Here is a 17010-nt window from a genome sequence, read left to right as displayed (position 1 = left end):
AAGGGGAATCTTTAATGGTATATGACATAGTGTGAGTTTAGCATCCGCCTATTCATCTGTAGAGTTCAGTTTTACATGGAAGTACATTGAGATAGTTTTACATTGGGTGCACTCATAGTTTTACAGCCTATAGTTTTGATATCATTGTGTCCAAGACCCCAGAGTTAATACTTAAAGATCCACGTTTGATAAAGGTTTGAAGAACTGTGGACAATTAGTTGCTCTGAACCAGTGCTATCCTCCAGTAAGTCATATCATATTGAAGAGACAGGTTTTTGACAGCCTTGGTACCTTGAAGAACTGAGGTCCCTAGATCTACATTTGGGAAGTGAAGTCCAAGTTTTAAGATGGCAGGAAACTGGAAAATAAATAAATAAATAAAAAATGCAATTTTGAACAATGTCCAACTGTGTGCAACACAGATTCTAAGCTACAAATTATTTTGGCCACTTTAGGGTAGTGAAACGAGCTGTAAACATTTACACATTACTGCCCTATAATGTTGTCATAACCAAATCTTCTAAATCCTTCATAGCCCTGTCTAGATTAGAGAGAACCTTACGAGAGTACCTACTTCTAATACTTACTTACCTCTAATTCACACATTTACTGCCCTGTATTAAAAACATGGCATGGTTTAACTTCCCACACATGATGCAGTGCAGTTAGTAGTTAGAAGACAATTTACTGTTAAACAAAACATCATGACAACTAAACTAAAATACTGGTCTTTTCCATACAGGACCTCTACAAATTCTAAAACATGGAAGTTGGAAGAAGTTGGAGGCCACGTCTACTCTTAAAGGTAAAAATTTAACTCATGTTGCTGGTAAAATTGCTCCTAAAGCCTTTAAGAACCTCAACTCTGGCTCTTCCTGCCTTGCAGTTATGCGGGGAGTCAGTAGCATCAAAAAAGTAAATACATTTAATATTACTTTGGACCAGAACTTCCAAACCTGGAAGGGTGGAGGGAGAAGTGGAGCGATATGCCATGATTACAAGTACTATTTATTACTGTTTGTTCAGTTTGACAGATGACTAAACGTAGACAATACGCACCCCCGTAACCAGCTATGAGGTCGCCGAGGTCTGGACCTCGGTATGTTTTTTTTTTCCTCTCAGGATAATACGGTAGTATCGATCCGCCAATTAAGACTTATTTCTCAGCCAATTAGAACTTATTTCTCAGTGATAAACGACTTTCTGTCACATCTGATAGTCTGAGGGATATGGGTGAGACTAGCAGTGAGTAACATTTAATGTCTGCTATGTGTCCTCTTTTTGAAAACCAAAATATGGTCACCCCAGGTACATATTAACATTACGTATTTCCCATATTCACGTTGGACCGGTTCGTACACAGCCTGTGGGACAGCAGCGCCTCCGAATGACATTTTGTATTAGCTAAACGTTATCTAGCTAGCTAGCTAACTAGCTTGTCAGCTGGGCTTGCCAGTTGTGTTTTGTAAATTAGAGGGAACATAGGTCAGGTGTAGTTAGTCAGCTAACAGTACTAAAGTTGTCACAACAAGTTGCTTGCAGTGTCTGTGGTAAAATTAACTAGTTGGTCATAAGACACGTGATGACACGTGATGAGGCTATGCTAATTCGCTAGCTAACTAGCTATTGATAATATAGTTCATCTAAGTACGCGAATGCCAAATTATTATTTTGGGAAACTGTTAAATTACTGTTAAAATAAACTTCTTTTCCCCCAGAATATACAATATACTATTTGTCTTAAAGTGGATTTGTTGATCGTAGGTTATTCTGCGATTCACTTCCATTAAAAGTTCACCAGAATACAGTAAATTACATGTCTGAAACTCATGACATGATTTTGGATGCGATCCCTGCCTACTCATGCTTTGCTCATCTGCTGACTCTGGGGGTGATCAGGTCCGGAGGTAAGGACACTGTCTGTCCGACTGGGGGCGGCGTTGGACAGCCACTTTCTACAGGCATCCCAGCGCGCGGCCCTCCAGCCCCCCTCCCCACAACCACCCACCTCACCCTCACTTGTGGGATCAGCAATTCAGATTGCATGCAAATCCAGGCGCGTCACCGTGAATGTGTGTGTGCGAGAGAGGAAAAGAGAGGGGGAGATAGAAGTGCAGTTGCATTCCTGGAGAGAGAGCTCCCTGGCCCTTCCTCCTCCTTCCTCCTCCTTCCACTCTCTTCCCTCTTGGTCTCCCAGCCGGCGGCGGCAGAGAGGGATTTTTAACCCGGGCTGCAGATGCGGGGAACTGGGCTGCAGAGTGAAAGAGACACTGGTAGTCCGTAGGGAAGTTGTGGAAAGGAGGCTCAGAGCAAAATTTAAACGCATTCGAAAGAGTTTGGAGTTTGTTGTCGGACGCCTCGGGCGGTAACATTTGATTAAGTGTACTTTTCGGGTTACATCCGTGCTCATGGGTTCCCATCGGACGGTCCGAGCCGGCCGGACAGCGCTGCTCTTCGCGGGGCTGCTCCTCGCTCTGTGGCAGACCAGCGGAGCAAGTTGCCCGGAGAAAAACTTGGAAGACAGGGAAGAGGAAGCCAACATAGTTTTGACCGGCACCGTGGACGAAATAATTAACATGGACCCGGTGCATAATACCTACTCATGCAAGGTACGTGTTTTAATGTGGTTTCTGAAACGATCAAGTGGACTATCCACAAGAGTGCATTGCTGCAAGGAAAAGGCACCTGCTCTTTGCACGAACACATTCCGGGTTTATGTAGACTATTAGAACTCACAGTGTCATTTAATATACTTTCCCTCGTGTAACTAATGGAAGCCATTGCCACCGATTTTGTTTGTTTCAACTCTCTCAACTGCACCAGCAGCTTGCCTGAAAAAAAAAAAAACAGTTTACGAATTCATTCATCCAGAAGCAATTGGCAGCGGTTACATTAGCACTGACAGTGAATTCACTTTGCCTTCAGAAATAGATAGATGATGTTTTTTTTTTTTTTTTTTTTTTAAATTTCCACTTACCAATTACATAGCTACAGGGGAGGCCTAACCGACCGTGTAATCATCCCAAACATGTTGCAGCAGGAGACTGTCCTCTCAGTGGACCCTGGCTCCAGCTCTCACTTGATTTAGTCATGAATGGTGGAAACATGCAACTTAACATTTGCCAGTGGCTGCAAAAATGATGTTCTGAATCCTAACAAATGCCTTCACTTCCATGGCACACTAGGGCTTTGTGACTTGTGGCTATAATAGTGATGTCCTTGGAGATGAAAAAAAGTCCATAACATGTTACAAGATCACTGCAAAGTACCACAGAAACACTTAAAGCACCCTGAAGAATAGTACAGTTATTTCTATGTCGCTGTTATAATATTGCAAGAGACAATAGAAATGTTTTTTCTCACCAGTGACTAATGACAAGTGCTGCAAGGTGTGCCCAAAGCAATAAGGATGTGTAGTCATGCATTACATTATCATTAGTCTCTTATGTGAGACCAGTGCGTGATAGACCTGAAACTGTACATTTTCAGATTCTGTAAATGTCACAGGAAAATTATGTCTCCAGTTAATGGACAATATAATAGCACACAGTGAAAAAAACATTCATAGTTCCACAAATAAGCAAATTTTCAGTTAGGAAGCAGCCTTCCTCTGTCATTCCGTGGCTATTCATTGTGAAACTAATTTTTGCACGATCTTGGGACTTGTGGTAGACCACCCTATAATCTGTCAAAATAAACAAGTTGTGTTTGGTCAGCTTTCTCGCTGCTCTTTTCCTCAGCGCCCACTGGCTTCCCGTCTCCCAGTGAATGAATGGAGTAGATTAGAGGCACACGGCTCTCAATCTGGAAACAGAAACAACCACCAAGTGCTGAAGTGAGACAAGACAGCTAACATAGAGCGGAATGGGCGAGCTCTCTCATGACTGTGCATAAAGCAGCCTTTGCTGAACTTCCTGTGATGTACCATCTTTGGATGCGTGGAGTGTTCTGGTTTAGTTTGAAGTGGGAAGAGAAAACCTGTACCTGGGTTTTTGTATGTGATTTATTAAAGTGGAAAGAATCACTTAAGAATCACTGTTACTACTCATGTCAGTTAATATTCTAATAGCACAGGTGTAAATAACATTCATGGTAAACTTTGATTCAGATTTCCCAGGGACAAAGACCCCTTTTGTACTTCTAAATGAAAATATGATGTATGGTTTTGGTTTTGACAAAATGCTAAATAATGTGCTGTCTTTTTTGTTGTTGTTTGACTAAAGGTAAGGGTGTGGCGCTACTTGAAAGGGAAGTCCAATGTTAACCGTGAAATTCTCCTGGATGGCGGCAACAAGGTGATGATCGGTGGCTTCGGCAACCCCGGCATCTGTGACAACCAGGTAGCCACGGGCGACACTCGCATATTCTTTCTCAACCCTGCCCCGGAGTCCATGGGACCAGAACACAAGAATGAACTTATGCTCAACTCCAGTCTGATGAGGATTACCCTGCGCAACCTGGAGGATGTGGAGCACTGTGTTGAAGGTAAGCAGCCAGTTTGTTGTGAATGGAATAAGACCTACAGTATGTTCTGTATGGGTTGGAAAATACTGTACAGTTCATATATAAATTGTTCATCTCTCTTCATCGCTCTTATCTGGGCTTATCATTGCTGTTTGATTAGTCAATTTACTGTGATGTGTTTCGATATAGTTTGTTACCTGTGAGAAATTTATAGGATCCACACTGTGGTTTGCAGTCTCACAGTAATTGTAAATCACTTAAAGAAGCAAGGATTTCATACATCATTGGCTGCTGAAATGTCATAGCCTCAGGCTCACAGTGTCAAAGTTTCCCAGAACTGCATGAAACAAGTACACCTGAGTCATTTTAGGAGCTTTGTTACCATGGTGAGGCTCTAGCCTTTCCCAGTGAAGCCTTGAGGTGACTGATAAACACTTTGAGGACAGGGGTTGAGTGGTTGAGCGATGATTCCTGACCTTTGCACCCTGTAGCCAGGCCTTTTTTATTGAGTCAGAGGTGAAACTCCTCAGCACTTACATATACATAACACATGATGTTTTACATGGCAACGCAGGTTCCCACACTTCTTTACAACTAACTTGCAGGTTCCCACCATTTTAACTTCCCTGTAAAAGAAACATAAAATGATTCTTAAACTGCACAGAAAGTGCAGCAGCAGAAAGCAGGCAATGAAAGGATCAAAGTTGCCCACACATGAAAATGCTTTAAAAACTGTTAATAAAGAGTGTTTTGAATTTGGGAGCAAAAAATTGGAGATGATATTATTGTTGTTTGTTCTACTGATTTGCATAGCAGAACCTCAGCAGCAAAAGAGTTAATTAAATACTTTTTCCCCTTGAGTCCTTTTTTGGTTGAAAAGTAATTTGTTAGGCTCTTATGAGACGAACCATGCAGCCATGACTAATAAATCTCAGCATCTACCGTGACTGTGAGACTGTAGCAGCCTGTGCCCCCATGCCAGTGAGCAGTGAGCTTGCTGCTGTTTAACTTTTACTGGTGCTTGACAATGTTGGCAGCTGTTCAAAGTTTGAATCTAACACTTACATTGGCCCGGGAGCACCAGGGGGAAATGAATCAGAGCACAAATCACCTTGCTGAAGGCTTTCTGGGGCAATCACTGTTTCAGAGTTGCAGGGTCTATATTCTGGGTACTTTCCTCTGAACAGTTCTGGGTGGCAGGATGTTCCAATGGATGGAGCTTGTTTGCAGTGTTAAGTTGCATTTGGCACACACATAAAACTTCTTCTGTTTGTCTGTCCAGGCACGAAACACTGCACTGCTAACCTTTTCATTCAGCCCCCTTTTCTTCTTTTTGGACTCCTGTTGTGGAAAGGGGAGTTTCTTGGCTCTGGCAAACTGTCTAGATGTGCCCTTTTTGTTTCGGGGCTTTGTGTTTGAAGAGGGTTTACTTCACATAACCTGATTTTCTCATATCGCCTTACAGTTGAAGGAATAGGCATCAGGAAATACTTCAATAAGTCAAAAGTTAGACAGAAATCTAGTTTAAAGATGTGTGGAATTATTAAACATTTTCTTAGGAATGCAGTGGAGCTTCTTCTGCACTAATAATCCAAAGACTAATACCCTGAGACAATTGTCAGGTGCAGATCCGACCATGAAATCTGTATTTGGTTTTTGGGGAGTGAAATTGGCCCTGATAATTAGCTGGCATTCCTTCATCCGGAGGAGAATGAGCTCTGAGGCTTGTTCCAGTGCAGAGTTTTAATTAAGAGAGTCAAGTCAGATCCCATCCGCTCTATGCAACCACTACCCCCGGCGACTGTGGGATGTCAGTGCAGCGGGACAAGACTCTACCTGCCGCAGTGCTCATTGTACCCTCCTCTGCTTTCTCCTCATTCTTGACATTTTCGATAGCTAGGATAGACTCAGGAATGCCTGGCAGAGAGCTAGGTGGGGAGGTGCATTGTCTGAGGTGGAAGAAAAAAGGCTTTGTGTGAGCTGCTCACCACTGAGAGTTTTGAGACGACATGAAGGAAAATAAGATGAGTAATGTAGAATGAAGCAAAAACAGAGGATTTTTTTGTCCATGTGAGGACGTGGTCTGTGCGAGATGTTGTGTTTGCTGTGGCATAGTTTGGATCCGCGTGAAGATAGATGCCTTCAGGCATTATGTTTCACACTCTTTTGACTCCTGTGCTCTTTGCACTGGGCGGTGGCACTTCTTCAGGGCCACTCAATCCGTGTGTGTGATCAATTGGATGCAGGCTTTCATCTGCCATAGAGCGGCCCTCCCTAGAGAAGTGTTTACAAGATCTCAGTAAACACTTGCAGTGCTGACCAGCTCTTAAAATGCTGTACGCCATATTTATTGTGTAAAAGAATGTCCCCCTTTCTGTTTCCTTATGCCTTATCTCTCCTTACTAACAGCCTCAGAGGCATTTCTGTGGTTGAAATAAAAAACTGAAATAGCAAAAAAGTGTAACTCTTGAACTCCAAATGTACCACCTTTGCATTGTTGAATTTGTGTCTTGCCAGAGCAGATAAGCAGAGGGCCTCTGGCACTGGATGTCTTTCTTCATCTAGTCGTCCAGCTACCACTCAGTAAAATGTTGCCATTGTCAGCTGGGCTGCGCAGAGGAATAACAGACAGAATCAAACAGTCATTTGCTGTGTTTTTGGAAACAAAATGAAGTCCTGGTTTTGTAAAAGTGGATAAAAGGGTAGTTCAAGTCACAACAGAATGTCTTGTCTCCAGATTTTTTATTATAATTTCCATTTCTCTTTTGGCTGTGTTAATGACAACAAAGAGAGGAGGTGGAGGTGCTGGGGGTTTGGAAGAAAGGAAGCCCTCTTGATGGAGAAGTGTTGAGCGTACAGGGAGATCTTATCTGTCTTGCTCTGTTTATCAGCTGCTTTTGTTTCAGCTCTTGATGACTTGATGCCAGAGTCTTTCCCTCAAGGCCTGGACGAAGAACAGCAACAAAGGACTGTTTCTTCCTTCTGTCTTGATCTCCTCCTCTCCTTCCTTTTTTTAAAAAAAAAAAAAAAAAAAAAAATCAGTCTTTTTTTGAGAGGAGCAGAGATGAGCCAGTCAGAACCCAGTGCACAGTCATGCAACAGCTGCATCAAAGATCATTTCTTTGTCCCTTTATGCTGCATCTATTTAAATACGTAATGCTGAGTGCAGCTAGTGTGCTTCGCTGGTTGGACAATCAAAAGTCCTTGTGGGATGTTAATGAGCAGTGTTTTACTGCTAAACATACCACTGACTATTTATGTCCTGTGTATACAGCAGTCCAGAGGCTCACTGGTAATGGGGTTAGCCAGGCTTGCTGAGAACATGATGGGGGTCCTGATTTGCCAGCAGGTGGTCTTGCTTAATGATGGGTGAGCAGACAGTCCTGTGGAATGCTCCTCGGGGTGGGTGGGATGTGGGATGACTGTTTGAGCGTTCCCCCTCCTTCTCCTCTAGTGCTCCCTCAGTGAATGAGCCTAGACCTCGTGGAAAACTTTGAGCTTTTTTCCTGCTGTTTGTGCAAGGAGGAGGCACGGAATCGACTGGAATTCCTAACCTGTACAAGCTCCTACCTGGCTGCCTCCTCCCTCCTCACCTTCTTGATATGTGAGGAGATAATGAGAGAATGATAAGGGCAAAATATAGAGGAGTGAACTCTGTTTTTTTTAATCTACTTGCAATTAGATATTAAAACTATTAAAACTGTAACTCCCTTGTTTCAAGAACAATTAAAAACCTTCTTACAACAACAGTTAATCAGTGAGTCACTGCCTTGGAAGATATTCAAATCATATTGAGAAAACATTGATGCATCAGTCCAGGTTTCCTCCCAGGACATCTTTTTGGGAGAGGTGGCCGTCTGAACTGAGCTGATCCTGGTCCTGATGATTAGTTTTGGTTCTATATAGCAGTGAAAACAGATGCCTCTCTCATTAAATATATGACTTCTGCCATCTGATTTTGCACCTTTGCTTATTTTCTCTGAAGGTTAATTTTATTTCATACAAGTGTCATAATTTCCTCTGAGTTCAGTGAAGGTGAGGTGGTCCACCTCTGCTATAAAACACTCTGGGAAATCCTGTAGCCTAAGTTTTCTGCCTTATAATTTAGATATCAGCCTTTACTACCACCTGCTCAAGTTTTAATCTTACCAAGAAATTCTACACACACAAAAACATCACTACAGAACACTGAAACGTACATGACAAGCTGCTATATATTTGACTTTCCACAGATAAAGGCTTATGGGTAATTCCAAAGAGGAGATGGAGGTTATTTCATTGTGGCTCTGGAAAGTGAAAATACTATGTAGCACCCAGGCGACTGAACTAAAGCACCGGGGTCTTTATCCAGTCCATGTCTGCACAAGCAGCCTTTTGTCTTCAAGGAGTCATGGGAAGTCAAGAAAACTGACTTTAAGGATTGGGTTTTTCTCAGGGTCCTTGAATGGATTAGGATATAGTCTGAGAATGAGAGTTCATTTGCTTGGTGTAGAGCTTTTCTACAAAGGTGTGCCTGTGTGGCTTATGTCAAAGCATATATGCAGTGAAGTGAAGAGAATTGGACAAACAGAAAGGCGTGATGGAAGGCTTTGATGAAAAAGGTAACAAAGGCTTGAAGGGAGAAACAAGACCAATGGACCTGTTTGCCAGCTAGCCCAGAGTCTCCAGAGTTATTGCACATTTAGATTTTAATTAAAAATGCGGGAGCGGAGAACCTGCTTGGCATAGCAATAAAGGACTCTGAAAATGAAAAAGCCATGAAAGATGGAAGAGAGCGAAGGAGGAACGGACCACTTAACCGCAGTCTGTTCACCTTGACTTGTATCCCAGCCTGAAACAGGAGTGTATCACTCTCATGCTGATAAGAATCATAGATGGTATTGATAATACACCAATACATGTAGTGACACGCCTGTCACTTGTTAAATGTTAACATGCTCACAGTGTACACACAGACATACTGTGTAACATCGAACCTGTCCAAATATACTGTATATCTTGTGAGAAGGACAACTATAAATATATTGTTGTGATTTATTAGTTTATATCTGCAATGCACAAAAATGATTTTATTTATTTCCTTTATTTGTAAAATACCTGTACAGTGTCTCTTGTATAGCACTTGAACACTGCTGTGCTTCTTAGCTTACTACCCTAAGTGCAAAAAATATTCAAAAGATCTTGATGCTCTAAATTTAAAAGTTAATGTGGAGCCTTGGATAAGGTCTCCAACATGGAACCTCCTTGGCAGCTGTAGCTGTCCAGTCACTCAAACAAAATGTGCACCAAAATGCTTTTCAATGGTGAAATGATCTAGTCATCTAGTGAGTAAGTGTTGTTTTGAAAAGTTAGTTGGCATCAAAGTCCAAGATCAGCTTTCCTTTAGTTTTAGAACAGGAAAATGGAACTGACCTGGGAGGCTCTGGGCAGGGACTTGGATGTACAGTGACCCGGAAACCTCCCTCTTCTATCCAGACATAAAGAGCTCAGAGCAGCAGTCTGCATGAGATCTGGGCTCCCTCTGGGGAACTGGATCAGTGACAAAATTCCTGCTCCAAGACTGCATTTCTGAAGCAGGGCAGCTGCTGTGGCAAGTGCGGCTACTTATTGTCAATATGCCAAAAACATCAGGTTTAGACAAAAGGCTTTTGGTGGGACACCAGGGGGGTAGCAGAAGCCCTAATGTGATTTGTATTTAGGTCAGTCCTACTGTCACTCCAGTGCGGCTCATATCAATAGAATACAAGGGAAGAAAATGAAAACTATTTTTTTGAACTGTAAATTCTTTGTGTTGTAGGGTACATTCATGACTAATACATTTTTCCTCTGGAAATAGTATAACATACTATAACTTTGTGCTATGGTTGGATAAAAACTGGATGAACTTGGTTCAGAGGTTAATTACATTCAGTCACCCTTTGGATGTGGGCTCAAAATGCACTGACCCAGTGCTGGTAAATTAGATCTATCATGTTCCCTGCTGTCTCATGGTATGCACCTGTTACATACCACCATCCATATGCCTGTCAATTAGGCTCATTATGTAAACCTGGTGTTCTTATTTCTAGATTCACACTGTTTCAGATCTTTTGGCAAGCTGTTCCTCAAGATCATGGAACTGCAGGGATTTTCTTCCATTCAGCCACAAGAGTATTATTGAGGTTGGGCACATTGAAGTTTGATGTAATCTTGTGCCATAAGATCTCGCAATATTAAAACATGACAATATTTCTCATTGAGGTGAAAAGCTGTCTCGTGAGACATTATCCAACTGCAATTAGCATGACTAATGAAATTAGCATAGAAGATGCTCGAAACCACTTTTAAATTGTTTGTGTGGCAGCATTTTGGGCACCCAGTAGAAAAAATAAATGGCAACAGAGTGACAGACAAGACACAAACAATATGTAGGCACTGTAAGAAAATAGTGCAATACACCGCAGCTAACACAAACAGTATACAAAGACACCTATTCTTGAAAAATAACATAACCTTATCTTTGGCTGAGTTGTGTAGTTGTAACCATCTCTTAGCTCTGTGTCATGCTTGAGGAAAAATTTGGTCAGGCTCTGTTTTCACTTGTATTGAGTATTGAATATTGAGTAGTACTTTGATTATAGCTTGCACTCATTGTTTACACTTAAAAGATAATAGAAAAATGTAGTTTTATTCATTTTTGTTATTATTTATGTTTTTATTTTTTATGCTCCAACTCTGGAAAGGAGTTCAGTTAGGTCACATGCAGCTGGTTGGGTTGATGGTGTCTAACTGTTGCAATTTAGTCAAATCACGCACATAAATGTTGTTGAACCCTATTTTGGATCTGATTCCTATTTTGGATCCAATCCTGTGCATGCCTGTTTACAGTGCTACATTTCACTGCTGCACATACAGGAAATAGGGGAGACTTGACAGTTGGGGGTCTCACGTTCACAAACATATCATGGGATGTTCTGGCTTTTCCTGTGCTATTTTGCCTCTCGTACAACAACCCAGTCTCTGTTACTTCCTTTCCTCATCCTCATCCTTCTCTCTGTCAATAGGTTGTCACAGTGAACACAGGATGAACACCCCTCTCTCCCTTGTGACTTGTCCTCCATGTTTCCTTCTGTCTTTGCCATTATGTGTTTATTTTTCTTTCTTCTTTCAGTTGTCATCCTCAATCATGCTCTCACATTCTGATGATGGAACCTGCACATGTGTCTGTCTGTCATCATGTGTGTATGTGGACGTGTACCGTGCCTCCAACATGTTTTGGTTGGCTCCCTCAAATGTTTCTCTGATGCATCTTTGTGGGAGACAGAACTTATATATGACAGTTAACTGACCCATCTCATTTTGGGTTTTATGTCTCCACTCTTACCTTTACCACATGTTTAATTCTTTCCGAGTCTTTTGTTGCCCCACCTGTTTTTCCCCTGCTGCTGGCCTCCCTCTTCTATATTCTCGCAGTTGTCATTTCCCCCCTCCCGGTGTTCCCATCTCACACATCTCACCTGTAATTAGACTGGAATCCCATGTCCTGTAAAGCTGTCATAGTTCCAACAACCAGGTGCGGTTTGTGCAGACCTGTCACCAGCCTCTGACCTAATTCCACATGCCCCTCCCTGTGTCTCTTGCTCAGCTTCTGAAGGACTAAGTGAATTATTAAAAAGTCAGCTAATGGTAGTTTATAAGAGCTTGCTAAATTGGTGACGAACTCTTTTAAATAAGATCCAAGTTGTATTAAATCAGAATTTTCTTTTAAGATGTTCAAATGATGCACTTACTGTATCTAAACTAATGTGTGTAGATCAAGAATATTGAGCTGCAATGGGGATTAAATCAGGAAAAGAGATTAGTACTGTGGAAAATCAATGCCATCTAAGATGTTAAAATTTCCTTTGTTTTCCAAAGTTTTGACATTTGTGATATGTATGTCTTCTGACAAAACCTTTAAGATGACAACTCTCCTGACAGATGAAACCTCTCAGGAATTTTCCCCTTTCTCTCTCCCTCTCTGCTTGCCCTCCAGGCTGACAGATTTCTCTGACTGGAGGGAGGCACTCAGCCTGCCCCTGTTGTTTTAGCCAACAATGGCAAGGACGTGATGGCTTTCAGAGACAAACGCAGATATCTGGTGGAGGATATCTCACTAGCTTGAGCATGTGTCTGTGTACACACACAGACACATACATACTCACACACAGGCATAGACACAGACTCACAGGCTTAACCATCTCTCCATCAGACAAACATAGACATAATGCAGTTTGTGTTCCTGTATCTGACCTAGCCATTGCATTGTTATTACTGTCAACAATGAACAGTCAATGCGTCATTTGAAATCCCTTATTTGCAAATGCTGGCTGTGTCACATTTAGCAAGAATGTGACTAAAGCTAGTTAAGAAAGTTATTAACTACCTATAAATGATTTTAATAAAGTTGCATATTAATACACATGATGCCTAACAGAATCTTAGTAGAGTGTTGTTTTTGGACCACAACACCAGAATTCACCACATTTACTCCTAACTAACAAGACACCTGATGGCATTTTTCTCAGCCAGCAGCTCATTGTAAAACTGATATGATGTGAATACATTATGAGCTCATTGCAATCAATGGTCAGAATCTGAGAGTCTAATAATATAAAATGATGCGACTGACCTTATCAGTAGCACAAGAAACTTGAGATGAATCTTCAACTAGTTAGTCAAACGCTCAGAAGCAAATGAAAATTTGGATTGGAGTTGCATTGGAAAATGGCCTAAGCATAGAAATTCAGGGACCGGTAATTTAAAATATTATTGGCTCAGAGACACGTGGAGCACAATGAGACATGCTTAGTATTGCTACTATTCAGAATTAAGAGTCTACTGCAATTCATAATTGCAGATATGTAGCATTTGCAAGGTCCTCTGTGGGTACTGTGTGATCTTTCTAACCCATTTTGTTCACTGTTTGAGGAATGGAGTGCAGTTGTGAGGAGGGAAAGAAGCTCTGCAGAGAAACTGACCGGTAATATAGCAGGGAGAAAAGAAAGAGAGGTGAAGTCCATGATTAAAGAGTGTGAGTGATGGAGAAGAAGAAAAATAGTACAAGTTTGGTTCACAAGAGTGAATGCTAGTAAAATGAAAGGAAAGGAAACAAAAAGATGAGAATGCGAGAATGAGGAGAGAGGATACACTCAATTGCAAAATCTCAGCACACAAAACTGAACATACACCATGTTTTTCTGTTATTGGGTTGAATATGCCCTTTAAATAGGTGTCTTTATTAATAACATTAGCTGCTATATGATATGTCAACCACCAAAAGATAATTAAAAATGCTTGTATTCACAGTATTATCCCTTTTATGGCTTTTGCTTCTCTCTTACACTGTGTTGGAACCCCCACAAAAAAAGAGAAGCAGACATGTAGTGAGTGCCATGAGGCAGCTCTCAGCATTTTCCAGCACAAGCATGGCGCCTCAGAGAGGCTTGGCCTGAGGGAACAAGTTCTATCACAGACTGTGAGCTGTTGCCAGAGGTATGCCCAGATCAGCCTCTCTGAATTCCACCTTATTGTCACTCCGAAGTCCCTTGTGCTGTATTACCCAGACACTGTGGCCTTAATACCACACAGCACTGTCAGCCATTTTGAAATGCCCCCAATCCTCTTGTGACCATTAGAACAGCAGCAACTACAAAAAAGTTTTCTACATCCATCTTTCAGAGAAATGTTTTCCCTGTGCTGTGAGTGGGTAGAGGCATGCCCTGGAAGAGCACTTGAAGCAGACATGTTTGAGAGGGCTCTTAGGGAAATATATGAGCACTGAGATGGATGGAGGCGTTGAATGCAGAGAGTTTGGGTTTGCACTGTCTTGGTTTTTCAGCAGGCTATGTGACCTGTTTGGACACATTGTCAGAAAAAGAGCATTGTAGATTGATTAGACCTTCCTTTTTATTCTATGCTCAATAGGACAAACTTCTGCCTGGTCACTGCAGTGTTTCTTTGTAAATGCCAAAACAGATATATTGGCTTTGTCAAGCCCAAAGAGTTCGGTTGAAAGTCAAGCACAAAAGCTAGTTATTTAGATTCTTTTCATAGGCATTGTGAGAGTGCAGCATTTGTATATCAACAAAGAATTTGGGAGGAGATCAAGGTGTACTGGTCAAGACTTTGACACTGGAGACTGGCTCATGCATTGTTAGACTTAGGTGTGAACACATTGGTTTAGGTTAGGGAAGCATGGTGGACAATGCATTTAATGAGATTTTCTCCAGAACTCTGTAAGCTTGACTGAAGTTGAGTTACAAGGCAAGGAATTAGCTACTGGTTTAGCATTTTACTGGTTTATAACTTGCACATGAACTTTTGGAGTGCCTCCAGGGGGCATGGCAAGTTTATTTGTATAGCATCTTTCAACAGCAAGGCAATTTGAAGTGCTTTACATATGACATAAAAGAGACACAAGGCAATATACATTGTTATTTATGACCACACAATTTTTTTCAACTCCCTGCAGTTGACTACCTTGAGGTCATGAGTGCAGCGCTATTCATCAAGTATAAGACATGTTTCAGCATGAAGGCTCACTGTTTTCAGTAAATGACAAAATATGAAATGTCATATCTTTTATTGGCTGCCTGCAAATATTTGTTTCAGATGACTGGAGTGAATGTATAAAGGTGCTCCAAAGGTCGAGCAAACCAATCCTTGAGGTTGGCCTGGACTTTTATTGATTATGGATTTGATGTATTTCTGGTGTAGAGGCTTTGTATCGAGTTTCTCTGGAGGTACAGTAAGACCTCTGCATTTAATTTAATTTCTGTTGTCTGTGACTGTGAGTGGTAGTTTTATATCTGAAAAATGTGCAGGCTGAAGGAACTCTGCTGACACTAATAACACCAATGTTCTTCTCTCTCATTCAGAATCACAGTTGGTCTTGATCAGGCATTCGTTGAAATTCCCTACTGGAATTCCCCTGGGTCCTTTTTCACCTGTTGACTTCCAGGGCCTCTCTCTGGTCGAGGCAGGGTTCAGGCTGGTGTGAGACTATCTGGCCTCCAGGCATCCCATTCCAGTCAAACAAATGAAGAGTGAAAGGAAACAGCTCAGCCTCCAGTTAGCTTTTACCTGAGGCCAAAGGGAGTGTGAATGGGTTAGGGGTTGAGGGGTGGAATCAGGGTCAGACGTGTTCACGCCACTCAAAGAAGCCCTTGACACATTCCCAGAGTGAGGATCAGGCAGAAATCCACATGCATAGAGTTGAAGAGATTATTTATTAAGCATTGAGTGGTAACAGTGGTATGCATCAACAGCAAACATCTTTTACTAATTCTTGCTGACTTTTATTTTTGTTTGCATTTGACACACTTTAAATGAAAGCTGATCTCTTGGTCAGCCCATGACTAGCTGAGCGTAACAAGTCTGCCGTATTGAAAATAAGATGTGTGTGTGTGCTCTTGCTCCAAAGTACATCCACCCCCTTCCTCTTCTTTTCATCGCTATATTGATTCTAAAGTGGTGCGTTTGTTGCTCCCACTCAAGCCAAATCTCTTCCTTTGTCCCTGTGTGTTTTTTTGTGTGTCTGTGTGTATGTGAGTCACTCTTAAACACACTGTTGTTCTCCATCTATGTCTCTCTCTCTGTGTCTCTCAGTATGGCTCTCTCTTTCTCTGTTCAGTCTGTGCAGATTGAACTTGCTGGTTACGATGCTAGTGGAATCTTGATCAGCTCCAATTTACATCTAGACAATGGCGATTGAAAGGCGATTTCTCTCCTCTTTTTCCTCTCTTTTCCCCTCCTTGAACCTCCTATTCCTACTTTTTGTCCTCCCCTCTTCTTCTGTGCCTTTGCCAACATCCCACACCCCTCCTCCTTTATTGTGTTTTTTGGAAGATGGGTGTCTTGTGAGACAGGAAATAAAGGATGGAGAGGGAGCCTCCTCAACAGTAGACTAAACTAAATGCTTCTGGACTTCATCTGTGCTCATGAAGACAGCCCTTCTGATAATGAACTCCACACACTCGTCAGTACACACACACACACACACACACACACACACACACACACACACACACACACTCTCTCTCTCACACACACTCGTATGTTAAAGCCTTACACAAGCTTTTGATGGCACAGCCAGCCTTCTGCCATGCCGTCTGCCCGTAATTTCTTAATGGCGTTGCGCATATATGCCATGACACCACACAGTACCGTCAATTAACATAAGCTTAATTTGGCATTAATTCTGGTGTCATATTCAGACATCGCTATTCAAACACTTATCCCCTTTGACAGAATGCACCCTGACAAATAACAGGCTGCTCTGTGCACAAGCATAAAGCATGTCAGATTTGACTAAGCGCTGCAAACTAAAACCAACTCAGCATAATAATTGCTGTTTAGACTAATTGTATGGAAGTAGACAACTAGATAGAGAGGCTTATCAGGGTGCAGTTACACAGAAAAAACATCTGTATTCCAAGTCAGTTCAGCTTTCAAAATATCATATGAATATGGGCATCCGGTGGATGGACACTATAGAAATGTGATTCCTTTGTAGTGACAAGTAGT

At 41.7% G+C, this 17010-nt stretch overlaps 1 protein-coding gene across 1 annotated transcript in view; it reads left to right on the top strand.

Annotated features, from left to right (window-relative positions):
- Positions 1-2097: 2097 nt before the first annotated feature.
- The window catches only part of agrn (agrin), a 233940-nt gene continuing 219027 nt past the window's right edge, over positions 2098-17010 (top strand). Inside the window, 2 exon segments of the mRNA XM_051071068.1 lie at positions 2098-2609; positions 4224-4485. Coding sequence (XP_050927025.1) covers positions 2409-2609; positions 4224-4485 — 463 coding nt within the window. The 5' untranslated portion in view covers positions 2098-2408.

Source organism: Lates calcarifer, linkage group LG6, assembly GCF_001640805.2.
Source record: "Lates calcarifer isolate ASB-BC8 linkage group LG6, TLL_Latcal_v3, whole genome shotgun sequence".
In the NCBI taxonomy this organism is placed as follows: domain Eukaryota; kingdom Metazoa; phylum Chordata; class Actinopteri; family Centropomidae; genus Lates; species Lates calcarifer.
Note: the sequence above shows the minus strand (reverse complement) of the source record. Positions and strands in the feature narration are given on the sequence as shown.